Below are 15000 nucleotides of genomic sequence, written 5' to 3' on the forward strand. Positions count from 1 at the left end.
ATGTGTGTCGTGTGTTTGAGTGTGTCTGTGTGTGTCCCTATGTGTGTGTATGTGTCGGATAGTTTGTAGTTTTGAGTCGATGTACACGTATGTGTGTCTGTGTGTGTGAGTGTCCCTATGTGTGTGCGTGTGTGTGTGTGTGTGTGTGTATCTGTGCAGGCCAGACAGGGATATATACTGTGGCAGTACACACACTCCACCCGGGACAGCTTAACTCCACACCAGGGTAAGGCAGTGGGAGTCTTCGCAGAGAAGGGCTGGGGGTTTTAACTTCGCCAGCTCAGTGACACATTCGTAATCTGAGTGGATTAGTGTTATGGTATTGCCACATATCCCAGTGTAATCACCAGCTGCCAGCGTTCCTCCCGGGCGGATCAGCCCAGAGACAGGTCACTGTGCCGGGGCAACAGAACCTCCACTGCAGCCTCCCCCTGGCTCGCCGTGCAGGGGGTATTAAGGCCACCCCTGCCTGCCTTAATTAACCACCAGGGTCCAGAAATGACTCCATACCTCCAGGGCTAGGGCTGGTCCCTGTGTGTGTGTGTGTGTGTGTGTGTGTGTGTGTGTGTGTGTCTGTGCTGGTCCCTGGCCCCTGGGTTGGGGCCGGTTTATGATAGACGTGCTCGTGGGAGCAGTGTGGTCACTTTATTAAAGCCTGCTGACAGTAAGCTTATCATGCTGCTGAGACAGCATCATGCACACACACACACACACACACACACACACACACACACACACACCCCCCCCACACACACACACACACACACACACATACACACACACCCACCCCCACATCCACACCCACACACACACACACACACACCCACACCCAAACACACACCCAAACACACACCCACACACACACACACACACACACAAAAACACATGGCCACACACATGGCCACACACACACACACACGTACACACGTGTTAAAGATGTGAATATGTTAATAAATGAGATTAGCATGCAGGAAGAACAGAATGAGCAGTGCTTAAGTGATAAACATGCTGATGCGGTAAGTATGATGACTTAATCAGTTGTGTGTGAGTGTGTGTGTGTGTGTGTGTGTGTGACGAAGGGAGGCTGGACACAGAGAGAGTCCACGTCGGGGGCTAAAGGAACTGTGCACTTGTCCTTCCTAAGAAGACTTCTTAGCCTCTGAAAGAGAGTGAGAGCACCTCTGAGAACAATACGACTCTGAACAGTTAGCTAATTACCAGAGACACGCTCCACAGTGTCCTCCACCTGAGAGGGTTTCTGATTCCTCACCAGATCTCAAGGTGAAGGATCGCCTTCCCAGCCTCTCTCTCTCTCTCTCTGTCTCTCTCTCTCTCTCCCTCCCTCCCTCTCTCACTCTCTCTCTCTCTCCCTCTTTCTCTCTCCCTCTCTCTCTCTCCCTCTCTCTCTCCTTCTCTCTCTCACTCTCTCTCCCTCTCTCTTACTCTCTCTCTCTCTCTCTCCCTCTCTCACTCTCTCTCTTTCTCTCTCTCTCTCTCTCTGTCTCTCTCTCTCTCTCTCTCTCATTTTCTGTCTGACTCTCTCACTCTCTCTCTCTCTCTCTCTCTCTCACTCTCTCTCTCTCTCTCTCTCTCCCTCTCTCTCTCCCTCCCTCTCTCTCGCTCCGTAGCACAGCCTCTGGGTCTGGTCTAGTGCTGACCCGACAGGAAAGCCCTGGTCCAAGATAAAGACCTCATTACTTTTCTGCACACGCGCCACCCTCACAAGGGGTTATATGGGCCGCTACAGGCTTTTTATGGGAGCTTACGCAATTTATTGGCTCGTAAAAGAAAACGGGTTACGCTAACCGTCTCGAAACGGAAGGACAATTTTCCTTTTTTCCGCGCATGTACGCGCATGCATATTTGCCTGTTTTACTTAGCACTCTGTTTGAAAAGAGACGTTTTGTCCATTAACTTAATGAGTGCATTCATTAAGAAAATCATCAATGTGCCTTATTACAGTATTTGAGCACGCGCTCAAGCGTTCAGAATGTAGAGGCTGGTGCAGAAGTTCTTTCAACGAGTCGCACGTCTGAGTTTTTCCCCCGTCTCTCCGACTCTGGAGTACTTCAGGATTAAACAATCATGCGAAATCACAGCGTTTCATAAGGAACTAAAACACCTTTTTACCAAAACAGGCTGCCGTCCAGCCAGAGAACTTTTTTTTTTTTCTGTTGTGTCCTTTTGAAGATTAAAAAGCTTGTTTTTTTTCTTTCTGTGGTTCCTTTTGAAGATTAGAAAAGGCTTGTAATTCTATATATCAGCGACATGGTTTGTGGCTTTGCTTCTTAACTCGAGCGTTTGCCCACGCAGACGCACAAGCGCGGCACAAGCGCGGCACAATCACTGTGAGGCTCTGTTCAGTATTTTATGACTCCATCCTTGATTCTGGCCCCCAACCATAATGTGCATTTCACGGATCATGGACCTACCCCCCCTCCCCCCCCCCCCCCCATCCACCTTCCTGCCTGCACAGGGTGAGGGGGAAACGCCGAAAACACTCACACTCACCCACACTCTCTCTCTCACACACACACACACACACACACACACACACACACACACACACACACTGCCAAATGTTTACATTACATTTGTTTTGTTTTATGCGTCTGCACTCTGGCCAGCCTGGGGGGGGGGGGTCCCCACTAGAGGTGCTCTGAAGGACTGTCTGTCTGTCTGTCTGTCTGTCTGTCTGTCTGTCTGTCTGCATGTCTGCCTGTCTGTCTGCCTGTCTGTCTGCCTGCCGCTGGCGTCAGGAGTGGCACGGCACGACAGCGGACTACGACTACGGCTCACTCTGTGTTTTCCCAAAAGCAGGATCCGTCACAGTCCTCGCGGACTAATAAACAGACACATCGGGTTAGCATCAAAGTCAGCAAAAAGATGTCGTTGACATGAGGCTGAGATAGAAAGAGGGGAAAAAAGAGAGAAAGAGAGAGAGAGAGAGAGAGAGATAGAGAAGGATAGTAAGAGTAGGAGCGTTCAAATATAATTGCTGGGATAAATAAGGGCGTGGGGGGGCGCCGCCTTCGGAAGAGGCCTGACAGCGGAGAAGACATGAGCATGAAATCCTGTTTTCTCCGAGAACACATTTCATTAAAGCCGAACCCACCATGTGAGGCCTGTCGCGGGTAATCTCCAGTGAGCGAGGGGTACAGAAAATGAACGCAATTTGCAAGAATGCAGAAAAAAAAAACATCTTCAGCCAATACAGCACTTTCACAGTGGGAAAGATGGCTGTGCTGTTAACAGTAATTGTGAAAGGACAGGGGACACAGACGCAGGTCCTCCAGATGTGAGGTGTGGTCTGCCTCTATTAAGAAAGATTAATTCCACTTCCTGACATCTGAGCCTCTCCCAGACGAGCATTTCCTGTGTTGTGTCTGAGGCGTTGAGAACGATCGCAGCGTGTAGCCGACAGGCTAACGCCACACAGAATGCTAGTTCGTCTGCAGTGGGTCTGAGTTCCGAGACTCATGCAGAGAATGACTGAATAGCTTATTACTTGTGGGCAGTGACCTCTCATGCCACCAGTGTGTTGCGATTGTTTTCATTAATCTTAGAAATACTACAAAACAATATTTTATCATGATATATGTCTTTTCTTTTGAGCGGAGGCGGAGTGGGGGACAGCGTGTGCTTGTCAGTCTAATGATGGAATTTGTCACTTGGCATTTGATTAATCGCACAGACTCGTCCAAAGCCTTTTTCTCTTTTTCTCCGCTAGGAAAAAAAAGAACAAAACACATTAGCGCAAATGTCAGCTACATGGGTTTAATAGAAGGATGGGCAGAGGGGGAAAAAAAGTGGAAAAATTGTGAGAGAAAAATTGCAAATAATTAACCTTCACCTGCCTCGAAGCAATCAAAAATTGAAAAGAAGAGCAGAGCAAGGTATGATTTATGTAAACGCCAGTAGGTGAGTGTGTGTGTGTGTGTGTGTGTGTGTGTGTGTGTATGTGTGTGTGTGTGTGTGTGTGTGTGTGTGTGTGTGTGTGTGTGTCTCACGGCTCTCTAGAGGATGCTTACAGTGCAAAGAGAGGCAAAGATGAACCAGTTAAACTGGGCGACAGGATCACATATAATTAAGCTCTGAGAAAACGATGTTTACTTAATGTGTATCTATTTGTGATTATGATTATGATTATTGCTATATATAAACAGGCTGTTCCAGTTTCGGCGCTGGTAAAGAATACTGTAAGCTTTGCTAAGTAACGAATCCGCCACATCACACACAGAGCACGCGTCTTACAAAATGGATTTTTCTGTTACTGTCATTTCCTCTGCAATCAAACATCTGTTAAACGAGCAAACAAACAAAAACGCCTACACACACACACACGCACACACACACACACACACACACACACCCACACACACACGCACGCACACACACACACACACACACATACACACACACACACACACACACACACACACAGACACACACACACACACACACACACACACACTGGAGACGCCAGCCCCCGTGACAGAGAGGCGATGTACAGCACAGGTGTGGCGGGCGACCGAACAGGAAGTCTATTCACTGCTTCCCTCTCCAGCTCGACCCTGGTGCCTCTCGGAGTCTATTCACTGCGTCCCTCTCCAGCGAGACCCTGGTGCCTCTCGGCGATGACCTCTCCTTGTCACCCACTCCAAGGCTGGCCAGTGCTCGGGCAGCGGGCCAAAAGCTGCCACTCCTGATAGCGATCTCAACTGGCCCCGGTGGGCAGACAGAGAGCCCGGAGCGTGTGGCCGGGGCATTGACAGGCAGGCGTCTCAGGGGCGGGTTCAAGTGCGGCGGCAGCAGATGTTGCCTTTTGCGGCGCATCACAATACAATACGGCAGGCTGTGCTTGTGGTACGCTCTCCCCCAGAGGCGGGTGTGTGTGTGTGCTGTGGCGTGGCGTGGTGTGGTGTGGTGTGGTGTGAGAGGGAGGGGAGCTGCTTCTCAAGATCGGTAAAGAGAAATCAGCTTTGACAATGATAGAGAAACGAGAATCCCCCATTCCACTGACAATTACATTATGTTTCTAGGTCGTTCGTTTCCGTGCGCATGCCGTCTCTCTCTTTCATGCCTTCTGCTTTTGGGGGACTTGTCTGACTTGCACATCTGGCTGTCGGCGCGCGGCCCAGATGTTTGTGGGGGGGGGGGGGGGGGGGGGGGGGGGTGTTTTAAAAGGTCATCCTGACAGCCCGTCCACCTTCCACCACACATAGCTTATGCCCTCCCCAATGGTGTTCCTGTATGTCTGTGTGTGTGTGTGTCTGTGTGTGTGTGTGTGTGTGTGAGTGTGTGTGTGTGTGTGTGTGTGTGTAATGTAAGTGCTTAGTCTGGCTGCTGGTCTTGGACACTCAAATGCCTAAGCACTGTCCATCCACCCTGCAACTCTGTCTGTGTGTGTGTGTGTGTGTGTGTGTGTGTGTCTGTGTGTGTGTGTGTGTGTGTGTGTGTGTGTGTGTGTGTGTGGGTGTGGGTGTGGGTGTGTGTGTGTGTGTGTGTGGGTGGTGGTGGAAGCTGAGATTGAATTTACTGCAGTGTGATTTAATCTGGGCCTTGGTGGAAGATTAGCACCCTGCTGTGCAGTCGCCTTGGGGGGGTTCCGGCAGCGTCGGGGTGGGGGGGGGGTGTGTGTGTGTGTGGAAATAAAGCATGGCAATAAGTAAGCAGGACCAGATCGATATCGCTCGATCGCTGATAGCCAGGAGTCGGCCACGCCACGGCAGGAGTCGGCCATGATCTACGGTGTGCTGTGCTGACTGCGGCACTGACCTTGAGGCACAACACAACTCGGGGACAAGAGCTTAGCCCGCCTCTACAACAGCTAACATTCACTCCACTACAACAGCTAACATTCACTCCGCTAGAAGAGTGCTTCCTAACAGTCACTCCGCTAGAAGAGTGCTTTCTTATATTCACTCCGTTAGAAGAGTGCTTTCTGACATTCACTCCGTTACAAGAGTGCTTTCTAACATTCACTCCGTTACAAGAGTGCTTTCTAACATTCACTCCGCTAGAAGAGTGCTTTCTAACATTCACTCCGTTACAAGAGTGCTTTCTAACATTCACTCCATTAGATGTCTGGCCGTCGTCGTATGTCGGTTCTTTAACAGTTTGGAATTCATACCCCAGTTCTTATTACAAAGATGCCAAAAGCCAGTGTTTTTTTAGATATAGAGTCCGCAATTTTAATCCGGAAACACTTTCGTGTCAAATTCAGGTAATTGCTCCTCACTGTCCGACCTAACAGAGAACACAGAAATACTCAACGGTAGCACCGTGATTATCTCCTGTTTGTCGGTACTATTCAGAGGAGAGAGCCTCTCTGCCCACCCGCCCACTTGGCTCTCGCTCTGCAGCCTGGGCAGCCGGTGGATCCAGTCCTTCACGCACCGCTGAGCCATCCGACACACGTCGTCACCCACTCCACTGGGTGTGTGAGCGGGCCCTGAATGTAGATATTAATCAGTATGTGGTGTTAGACAGCTGTCGCCATGGCAGCTCCCACAGACGCTGTCAAATCTCACAGCTGATCGTGGACTGAACTCTCTCTCTGTCCTCTCACAAAAGAAAGATGGTTTCTTCTATCTATCGCAAAAAGGGGGTTTGCACTGAATCTGTCGCTTTGTCTAATGCTCAGCTGTTTCGAGCGCACACCGGCGACCTTGTCCGGGACACAGCTGCGAGACACCTCCTTGCTTTTGACATGGTAAACAAGCTCATCAAAACGGAGACAGGACAACCTTTGAGGGCAGACTGTAGTATCGGCTCCTAACCAGCGACTCCTACTATCGCCACTGCCGTTGCTCACAGCGACCAGTCTCAGTTGTCTGTCAGCGTTAGGTGTACCCGACAACGGCCTTCATCAGTTCCCCCGCCCCTCCCCCCCCCCACCCCCCACCATCTGACAAAGGCGGCCACGGCCTAGACTGGCAGACGTCGGCGAGCCGACGGGCCGACATTAATTTAGTCTGGGCTTTATTGCCGCCAGCAGATCGATGGCAGAGTGGGAGAGGCCTTAAGTCGAGGCTCTTAATTGTTCTCCCTTCTCCCACCCCAGGCCTGTTTATGTCTCGTCTGAGAGCTCCTTATTCTGAGCAGGGCACCTCGGGGAGCACTTCACACTCAAGGATGTTAGTTTACATGCACACTAACACACTTAACACACATATAGACTCATCAAAACATTTTCATTAGATTTCTATGTATATATTATTACATATTCATGAACGTTCCGTAGTTCGTAATAAAAAAAGCCTCTATGATTTATTTGATTTTTTTACAGAAGTTGTAGTACAACCTGACAGTTGTTTTAAAGGGCCAGATGTGTGTCTCTCTATATACGTATATATATCTGTGTGTGTGTGTGTGTGTGTGTGTGTGTGTGTGTGTGTGTGTGACAGTTGTTTTAAAGGGCCAGATGTGTGTCTCTCTATATACGTATATATATCTGTGTGTGTGTGTGTGTGTGTGTGTGTGTGTGTGTGTGTGTGTGTGTGTGTGTGACAGTTGTTTTAAAGGGCCAGATGTGTGCAGCCATAAAACAGCGTCTGGTGCGGTGGCCTTGAGTAGAGTGGGCCCTCTCGAAACACACCACCCCTTACAATGACTCCAACACAGTGTAATCTACCGCACATAAAACAGTGTATAAATGAACTACAGAGTTGGCCTGAGTTTCATTTATACGAATACATAATAAACATTTCATGATGATACCCCTTTCAATAAAACTTGATCTACGTAACGAATGCTAATTAAACAATTAGATGACTGTGCAGGATGTTCCCAAGCCGAGTAAACAAGTGCTACGGCATTGTGTGTGCACAGATCCCCCCTCAAATACATATCTCTCAAAAAAAAGATGGGCTTTGCCGAGGGATAAACTGATTATCTTTTAATCCGGCTCATATTTCTCACGTCCACGCCTTGAAATCCATACTGTGTGTCTCTTGTGCATTGTGAAGCGTCAGGTGAGGGCTGGTAATGCATTGAGACTGGCACATTTGAACCGGACAGGAGCCAAAAAAGGAATGACGCTTTGATGTAACGCAACATATTGTCTGTCTGATCTTCTCTTAGCTCCCCCTTCAAAGGAGCTCCTTCTCCCCGTTCCCCTCCCTACCTGTCATCTCAGTGAGGAGTCCGCATCCTGACTGGAAGTCTCACGCTAGTGCGCCGCCGTCTCAGACGAAAAAAACTAAGTGAGGGGAAAAAAGGTAACACTTGCAAGAAGAGGGTTTTGTTTGGGTTGGAGTGTGGGGAGGGAGGGAGGGAGGGAGGGAGGGAGGGAGGAGAGTGTTTGTTGTTTTCCTTGAGAGCAGTGTACACAGCCCTGACACACACCTAACGTGCACGTCAACAGTAATCAGCTCGCATAAACACAGGCGCTCGTGCGATGAAGACAACAGAGCCGACTCGCTCACGCACTCCCTCTCTCGCTCGCTCACGCACTCCCTCTCTCGCTCGCTTGCTGCCGAGCATAATTAATGACGACGGGGACCCGGCAGGCCGAGCCGAGCCGAGCCGAGCTCGCCACTCCTCATTGGCTGCTCCCATCGAAACCTAGCCCTATCACCGTCAAGCCCAACCTCTCTGCTTCTTCTGTGGGCAGAGCGGATAAAGGAAAAAAAAGGAAAGGAAAAAAAGAGCGTGGAGGCCTTATGTGGTGCAGTTACACGGTGAGGTGAACACAGAGAGAGCATGGAGGAGCACGTCCAGAGTGTCACCAGCCACCATGAGAGGCGGTGAACACGGCTCAGAGTGCTCTGACTGTCCTTGGGGGTGTAACGGTGGATGGGAGCGGGGTGTCAGACGCGAGGCTGTGGCGAGGTTTGAGATACACAGAACAGAGAGAGAGAGAGAGAGAGAGAGAGAGAGAGAGGGAGAGAGAGAGAGAGAGAGAGAGACAGAACAGAGAGAGATAGAGAGAGAGAGAGAGAGAGATACACAGAGAGAGAGAGAGAGAGAGAGAGAGGGAGAGAGAGAGGGAGAGAGAGAGACACAGAACAGAGAGAGAGAGAGAGAGAGAGAGAGAGAGAGAGGGAGAGAGAGAGAGAGAGAGAGAGAGAGAGACAGAACAGAGAGAGATAGAGAGAGAGAGAGAGAGAGATACACAGAGAGAGAGAGAGAGAGAGAGATAGAGAGAACAGAGAGAGAGAGAGAGAGAGAGCGAGAGCGAGAGAGAGCGAGAGAGAGAGAACAGAGAGAGAGAGAGAGACACAGCGACACACCCAGGGAGAAGTAGTAATAAAAAAGATGACTAACCTAACCCACCTGAGCTCGGCTCGCACGGATCGTCGTCCTCGTCGTCGCTGTCACTCGGGCACTCTGCGGAAGCCACCAGCAGGTCGTCTGTCGTCTGCAACACACACACACACAGAGGTGAGGATGTTAATACAACAGGCCAACACAAACAAACAAACAAACACACAAACAAACTCAGGAGGCTGACGAGTAACATACACTTTTTGGCCTTTTTTACCTGAAGGACGGACGTTTTTTTATCATGTCCCCCTGTCTAATATCCTCACACATTCCATCCCTTCATGATCCCACACACACACATATAAACACACACACACACACACACACACACACACACACACACACACACACACACACCACAGGGATTATTCACGATAGTTAGGATGACTGAACGAGCGGCAGGGACAGCATGTTTGCAGAGATATGGATACATCAGCTGTAGTTTACTCTTAAAATAGACACTCCTTCCTAGAGGAGGACCTCTCCTTCTACATCTGTGTACCCTAAAGCTTGCGGAAGTGGCGCGAATGTAAATGTGATTTGCGGTGCGTGAGGCTGATATACAGCGGCGGCTGTGCAGATGGCGGAGCCAGTGGATCCTGGAGTGCCACATCCATCACTTTGCCCCTGTGATTTGTTTTTCCTGGCGGGAGATCCTGGCACTCGCTACTGACGGGCAGAGGTGCAGGAATCGATACACCGCCTTCCCTCCCCCCACACACACACACACACACACACACACACACACACACACACACACACACAATCCCTCTGCCCTGGGTGCTCTTTTTACCTTTCTGTCTCTGTACACACTCACTTGCTTTCTCCCTCTCACAAAGGCACACACACACACACACACACACACACACACACACACACACACACACACACACACACACACACACACACACACACATACACACACACACACACCTTATCTCTCCATCTCCCACTCCACTCTCTGACTCAAACAAACCCAGACTGTGTTTGCACATTCTGTCTCATTTCCTCTCTCTCGCTCTTCTTCTTTCTCACACACACACACACACACATACACACACACACACACACACACACACACACAGATAGACTTACACACAGAGACCCACAGACAAAAACACACACACACATACATACATAGACACACAGGCCTGCGCACCCACACGACTATACACACTCTCCCTTTGTTGTTCTCTCTCACACACACACTCTCTCTCTCTCTCTCTCTCTCTCTCTCTCTCTCTCTCACACACACACATGCGTACACACACTTTTCTCTCTCTTCTCTGTTTCATGTGTCTTCTCCTTCCTGCCTCTCAGGCCTGGAGTGCAGTAGAGATGGATGGAGATCTGCCTGTCAGCATCACACACCCCTCTCTCTCTCTCTTGGTCCCACCTGTCACACACCCCTCTCTCTCTCTCTTGGTCCCACCTGTCACACACCCCTCTCTCTCTCTCTTGGTCCCACCTGTCACACACCCCTCTCTCTCTCTCTTGGTCCCACCTGTCACACACCCCTCTCTCTCTCTCTTGGTCTCCGCCTGTCACACACCCCTCTCTCTCTCTCTTGGTCCCACCTGTCACACACCCCTCTCTCTCTCTCTTGGTCTCCCCCTGTCACACCCCTCTCTCTCTCTCTTGGTCTCCCCCTGTCAGTAGCACACACCCCTCTCTCTCTCTCTCTCTTGGTCCCACCTGTCACACACCCCTCTCTCTCTCTCTTGGTCCCACCTGTCACACACCCCTCTCTCTCTCTCTTGGTCCCACCTGTCACACACCCCTCTCTCTCTCTCTTGGTCCCACCTGTCACACACCCTCTCTCTCTCTCTCTTGGTCCCACCTGTCAGTAGCACACACCCCTCTCTCTCTCTCTTGGTCCCACCTGTCACACACCCCTCTCTCTTGGTCTCCACCTGTCACACACCCCTCTCTCTCTCTCTTGGTCTCCCCCTGTCACAGCACACACCCCTCTCTCTCTCTCTTGGTCCCACCTGTCACACACCCCTCTCTCTCTCTCTTGGTCCCACCTGTCACACACCCCTCTCTCTCTCTCTTGGTCCCACCTGTCACACACCCCTCTCTCTCTCTCTTGGTCCCACCTGTCACAGCACCCCTCTCTCTTGGTCTCCGCCTGTCAGCATCACACACCCCTCTCTCCCCTCAGCACACACCCCTCTCTTGGTCTCCCCCTGTCACAGCACCCCTCTCTCTTGGTCTCCCCCTGTCACAGCACCCCTCTCTCTTGGTCTCCGCCTGTCACAGCACCCCTCTCTCTTGGTCTCCGCCTGTCAGCATCACACACCCCTCTCTCCCCTCAGCACACACCCCTCTCTCCCCTCTCTTGGTCTCCGGCTGGGGATTCTGCTCAGGAGTGAATCCAGCAGCGGTACTCCAGCGGACTCAAAGTCATCTGCAGTATTCTACAGCTCAGTATTCAACAGCGGTATTCTACAGCTCGTAGCACAGGGCACTGGCCAGCCTGAGAGGAGCGCTGTTGCTATGGGTCAGTTCTGTAATGTGGATCTGGCCTGCACACAGGGTCAGTTCTGTAATGTGGATCTGGCCCGCACACAGGGTCAGCTCTGTAATGTGGATCTGGCCCACACACAGGGTCAGTTCTGTAATGTGGATCTGGCCTGCACACAGGGTCAGCTCTGTAATGTGGCTCTGGCCTGCACAGCATCCCATAATATTCTCATTCATGACACAGCTCCATTCTGTCCCAGCGCTGACAATCTGATGTACAGGTAAGAGAATGTCATGACAGAAACCCTAATCAAAGAAGAAGGCAAGAAAGTATCACACAAACACAGTGTACATAGTCACATAAGCACACACACACACACATACAAACACATACAAACACACACACACACACACACACACACACACACACACACACACACACACACACACACACACACACACACACACATAAACTCACACACACACACACATAAACTCATACATACACACACGGAAATGTGACGCAGTAAGTTTCAGTGAAAACTAGGAAACAGAGTTGACTGGAGCCTCAGTTGGAGTTCATTAATCTGCCAGTGTTTCTTAAAGTGCTGAAGCAGAGGCCTTGGGCAGGGAAGGCCTCATTAATCTGACTGCTCTTCCCACAGTGCCACAGCAAAGGGTAGAGGCACAGCTCATTAATCTGACTGCTCTTCCCATAGCAAAGGTAGAGGAACAGCTCATTAATCTGACTACACTTCCCAGAGTGCCACAGCAAATCTGGTCTGCCTCGGAGCAATGCAACAGGAAGGCCGACGGAGAGATCAGCTAGATCAGGCCCCTACCGCTGCAGAGACCTTACACCCACACACATAAACACACACACAAACACACATAAACACACACACACACACACACACACACACACACACACACACACACACACACACACACACACACACACACACACACACACACACATAAACTCACACACACACACACACACACACACACACACACACACACACACACACACACACACACACACACACACACATAAACTCACACACACACACACACTCACTAGATCAGGCCCTTACCGCTGCAGAGACCTTACACTCACACACAAACTGCTCGGAAAATAGAACCAAGTTCAGGCGAGAGTGAAAGGTTGATATTTTTATGTCTTAAAAGCGAGCAGCTCATCGCAAATGGTGGGCAAGGAATGGCAGACCATAAAGAGGCTATGCTAAAATGCAGACTAGCCTGAGGCCTTCGCTTTATAGAAAACAGCCGTGTAAACAACTGCTGGCAAAGACACACACAAAGGCTGGTGTTTTTGAACGCCGGCTAATTGGTATTTCAAATCAATCTCTCCAATCCTTTAATGCACAGAAGCAGACGGAGGAGAGCGGGGGCTAAATCTTTTTCAGACCATATTTCTCTGACAAGAGAATTCAATTTGGCCGGAGGAATTGAACGATGCTGACCTTGACGAATGACTTAGTCATTTTGCGATCGCTCCTGACCGCTAAATAAAAAAGCCTTCCGGACTCGGATGGGTGCACGAGGGCAGTCAGCACAACAGAAAAACCCTGTCACACACACACACACACACACACATTCCCCCCTTTGATCTGTTGAGACTGACAATCCTTCGCTCTTAATCTCAACTAAACTCTGCCCCCCCCCATCCACGAGTTCTTCCTCCTCTGGCCCCACACACACACACACACACACACACACACACACACACACACACACACACACACACACCATGGGATCACAACCACATCTCCGCTACTTTCCCCCCTTGTGTCAGCAGTCCGGTCCGGCTGCCTCCATGCTGTGTGCTCCTTCCCCACATGCATGCCGTGGAGAGCCACCGTAAGCACTTAGCCACTGCTCTTGTCTGCGGCCTTCTTGTCAGCGTACGAGGAGATCGAAGGAGATGCTTGGAGGTAGCTAGTGACTAGGTCAGCCGGTCGGTAGTTAGAACGTATTGAGATTTTTTTTAACACCTTAAATATTTCAAATTAAATGCAAAAAAAGGGTTTTCCAGCGGCTCAACAGTCTCACACACCTTCCTGTGTGATGACCTGTCTGAGTCTCAGAGGAGCACTGGGTTTATTTATTTATTTATTTATTTTTTTCTCTCCTGTTTCTTTCTTTTTCTACCTCCTCTGGTCTCTGTTGTTTGAAGTGCTGCACCGAGATGATGAATGCTCTCTGGCACATGGAAATGTCTCTTTGGAAATCGGCTGAAAGTCAAGCAGGACGTTTGAGGCAGCGCACGGCTCAAGTGACTCGATCCAAAGTCAGCTTCCTCCGGACGGCAGAGTCTGTTCAGAATGCTTTAGTGTTTGCTTAAGGTTTTTATTTAACCTCCGCTGCTGCTGCTATGTAGCAGTGACCAGTGCCACTTAACCTTTAACCCTTAACCTTTGATGAGAAACACTGTGGAAATATGCCCCCAGTTATCTACAGGTCACACATGTTTGGGGAAAGAGTCAAATACAGCATGACCTTGCCTGCGCTGAGCTAGGAACCCTGCCCTTGATTCTCTAAGGCTGTGGGGACCATTGTGGGAAGACCGTGTGTGTGTGTGTGTGTGTGTGTGTGTGTGTGTGTGTGTGTGTATGTGTGTGTGTGTGTGTGTGGTGTGAGAGTGTGTGTGTGTGTGTGTGTGTGTGTGTGTGTGTGTGTGTGTGTGTGAAGACCGTGGCCCCTGCAGAGTCTGTGCCGTGCGAAAGAATGGATTTCTTGAATTCCATAGATCTACACATTCAATGTTTTCTCAATGCCTCCTTGAATTCACAAAACAGGATGTACAATGACCCATCCTTGCGCTTACTTACTCCATTCACCTTTTTGGATTTACCAGAGGATATTTCACCCCCAAACGCCCGACGTAAAGACTTTGACACGTTCAATTCAAAAGTAAAAAATGCACATAGCTAACACAGCTTTGTACCGTGTAGACTCTGCCTTGTTGCTGGGTTACGACACAGGAAGTACCGGCCCGGCGGTTTGGATTCTTTGTTTAAACTGAGGACAAACACACACACACACACACACACACACACACACACACACACACACACACACACACACACACACACACACACACTCACACACACTCACACACACTCACACACACACACACTCTCACACACACACACACACACACACACACACACTCACACACACACACACACACACACACACACACACACACACACACACACACACACACACACACACACA

At 50.0% G+C, this 15000-nt stretch overlaps 1 protein-coding gene across 1 annotated transcript in view; it reads right to left on the reverse strand.

The window, feature by feature from the left end:
• LOC105899707 (neurexin-1a) overlaps positions 1-15000 on the reverse strand; it is a 395474-nt gene that overhangs the window by 20854 nt on the left and 359620 nt on the right. The window contains exon 21 of the mRNA XM_031579030.2: positions 9280-9364. Coding sequence (XP_031434890.1) covers positions 9280-9364 — 85 coding nt within the window. The remainder of the gene's footprint in view (positions 1-9279; positions 9365-15000) is intronic.

Source organism: Clupea harengus, chromosome 13 (genome assembly GCF_900700415.2).
Source record: "Clupea harengus chromosome 13, Ch_v2.0.2, whole genome shotgun sequence".
Taxonomy (NCBI): Eukaryota; Metazoa; Chordata; class Actinopteri; order Clupeiformes; family Clupeidae; genus Clupea; species Clupea harengus.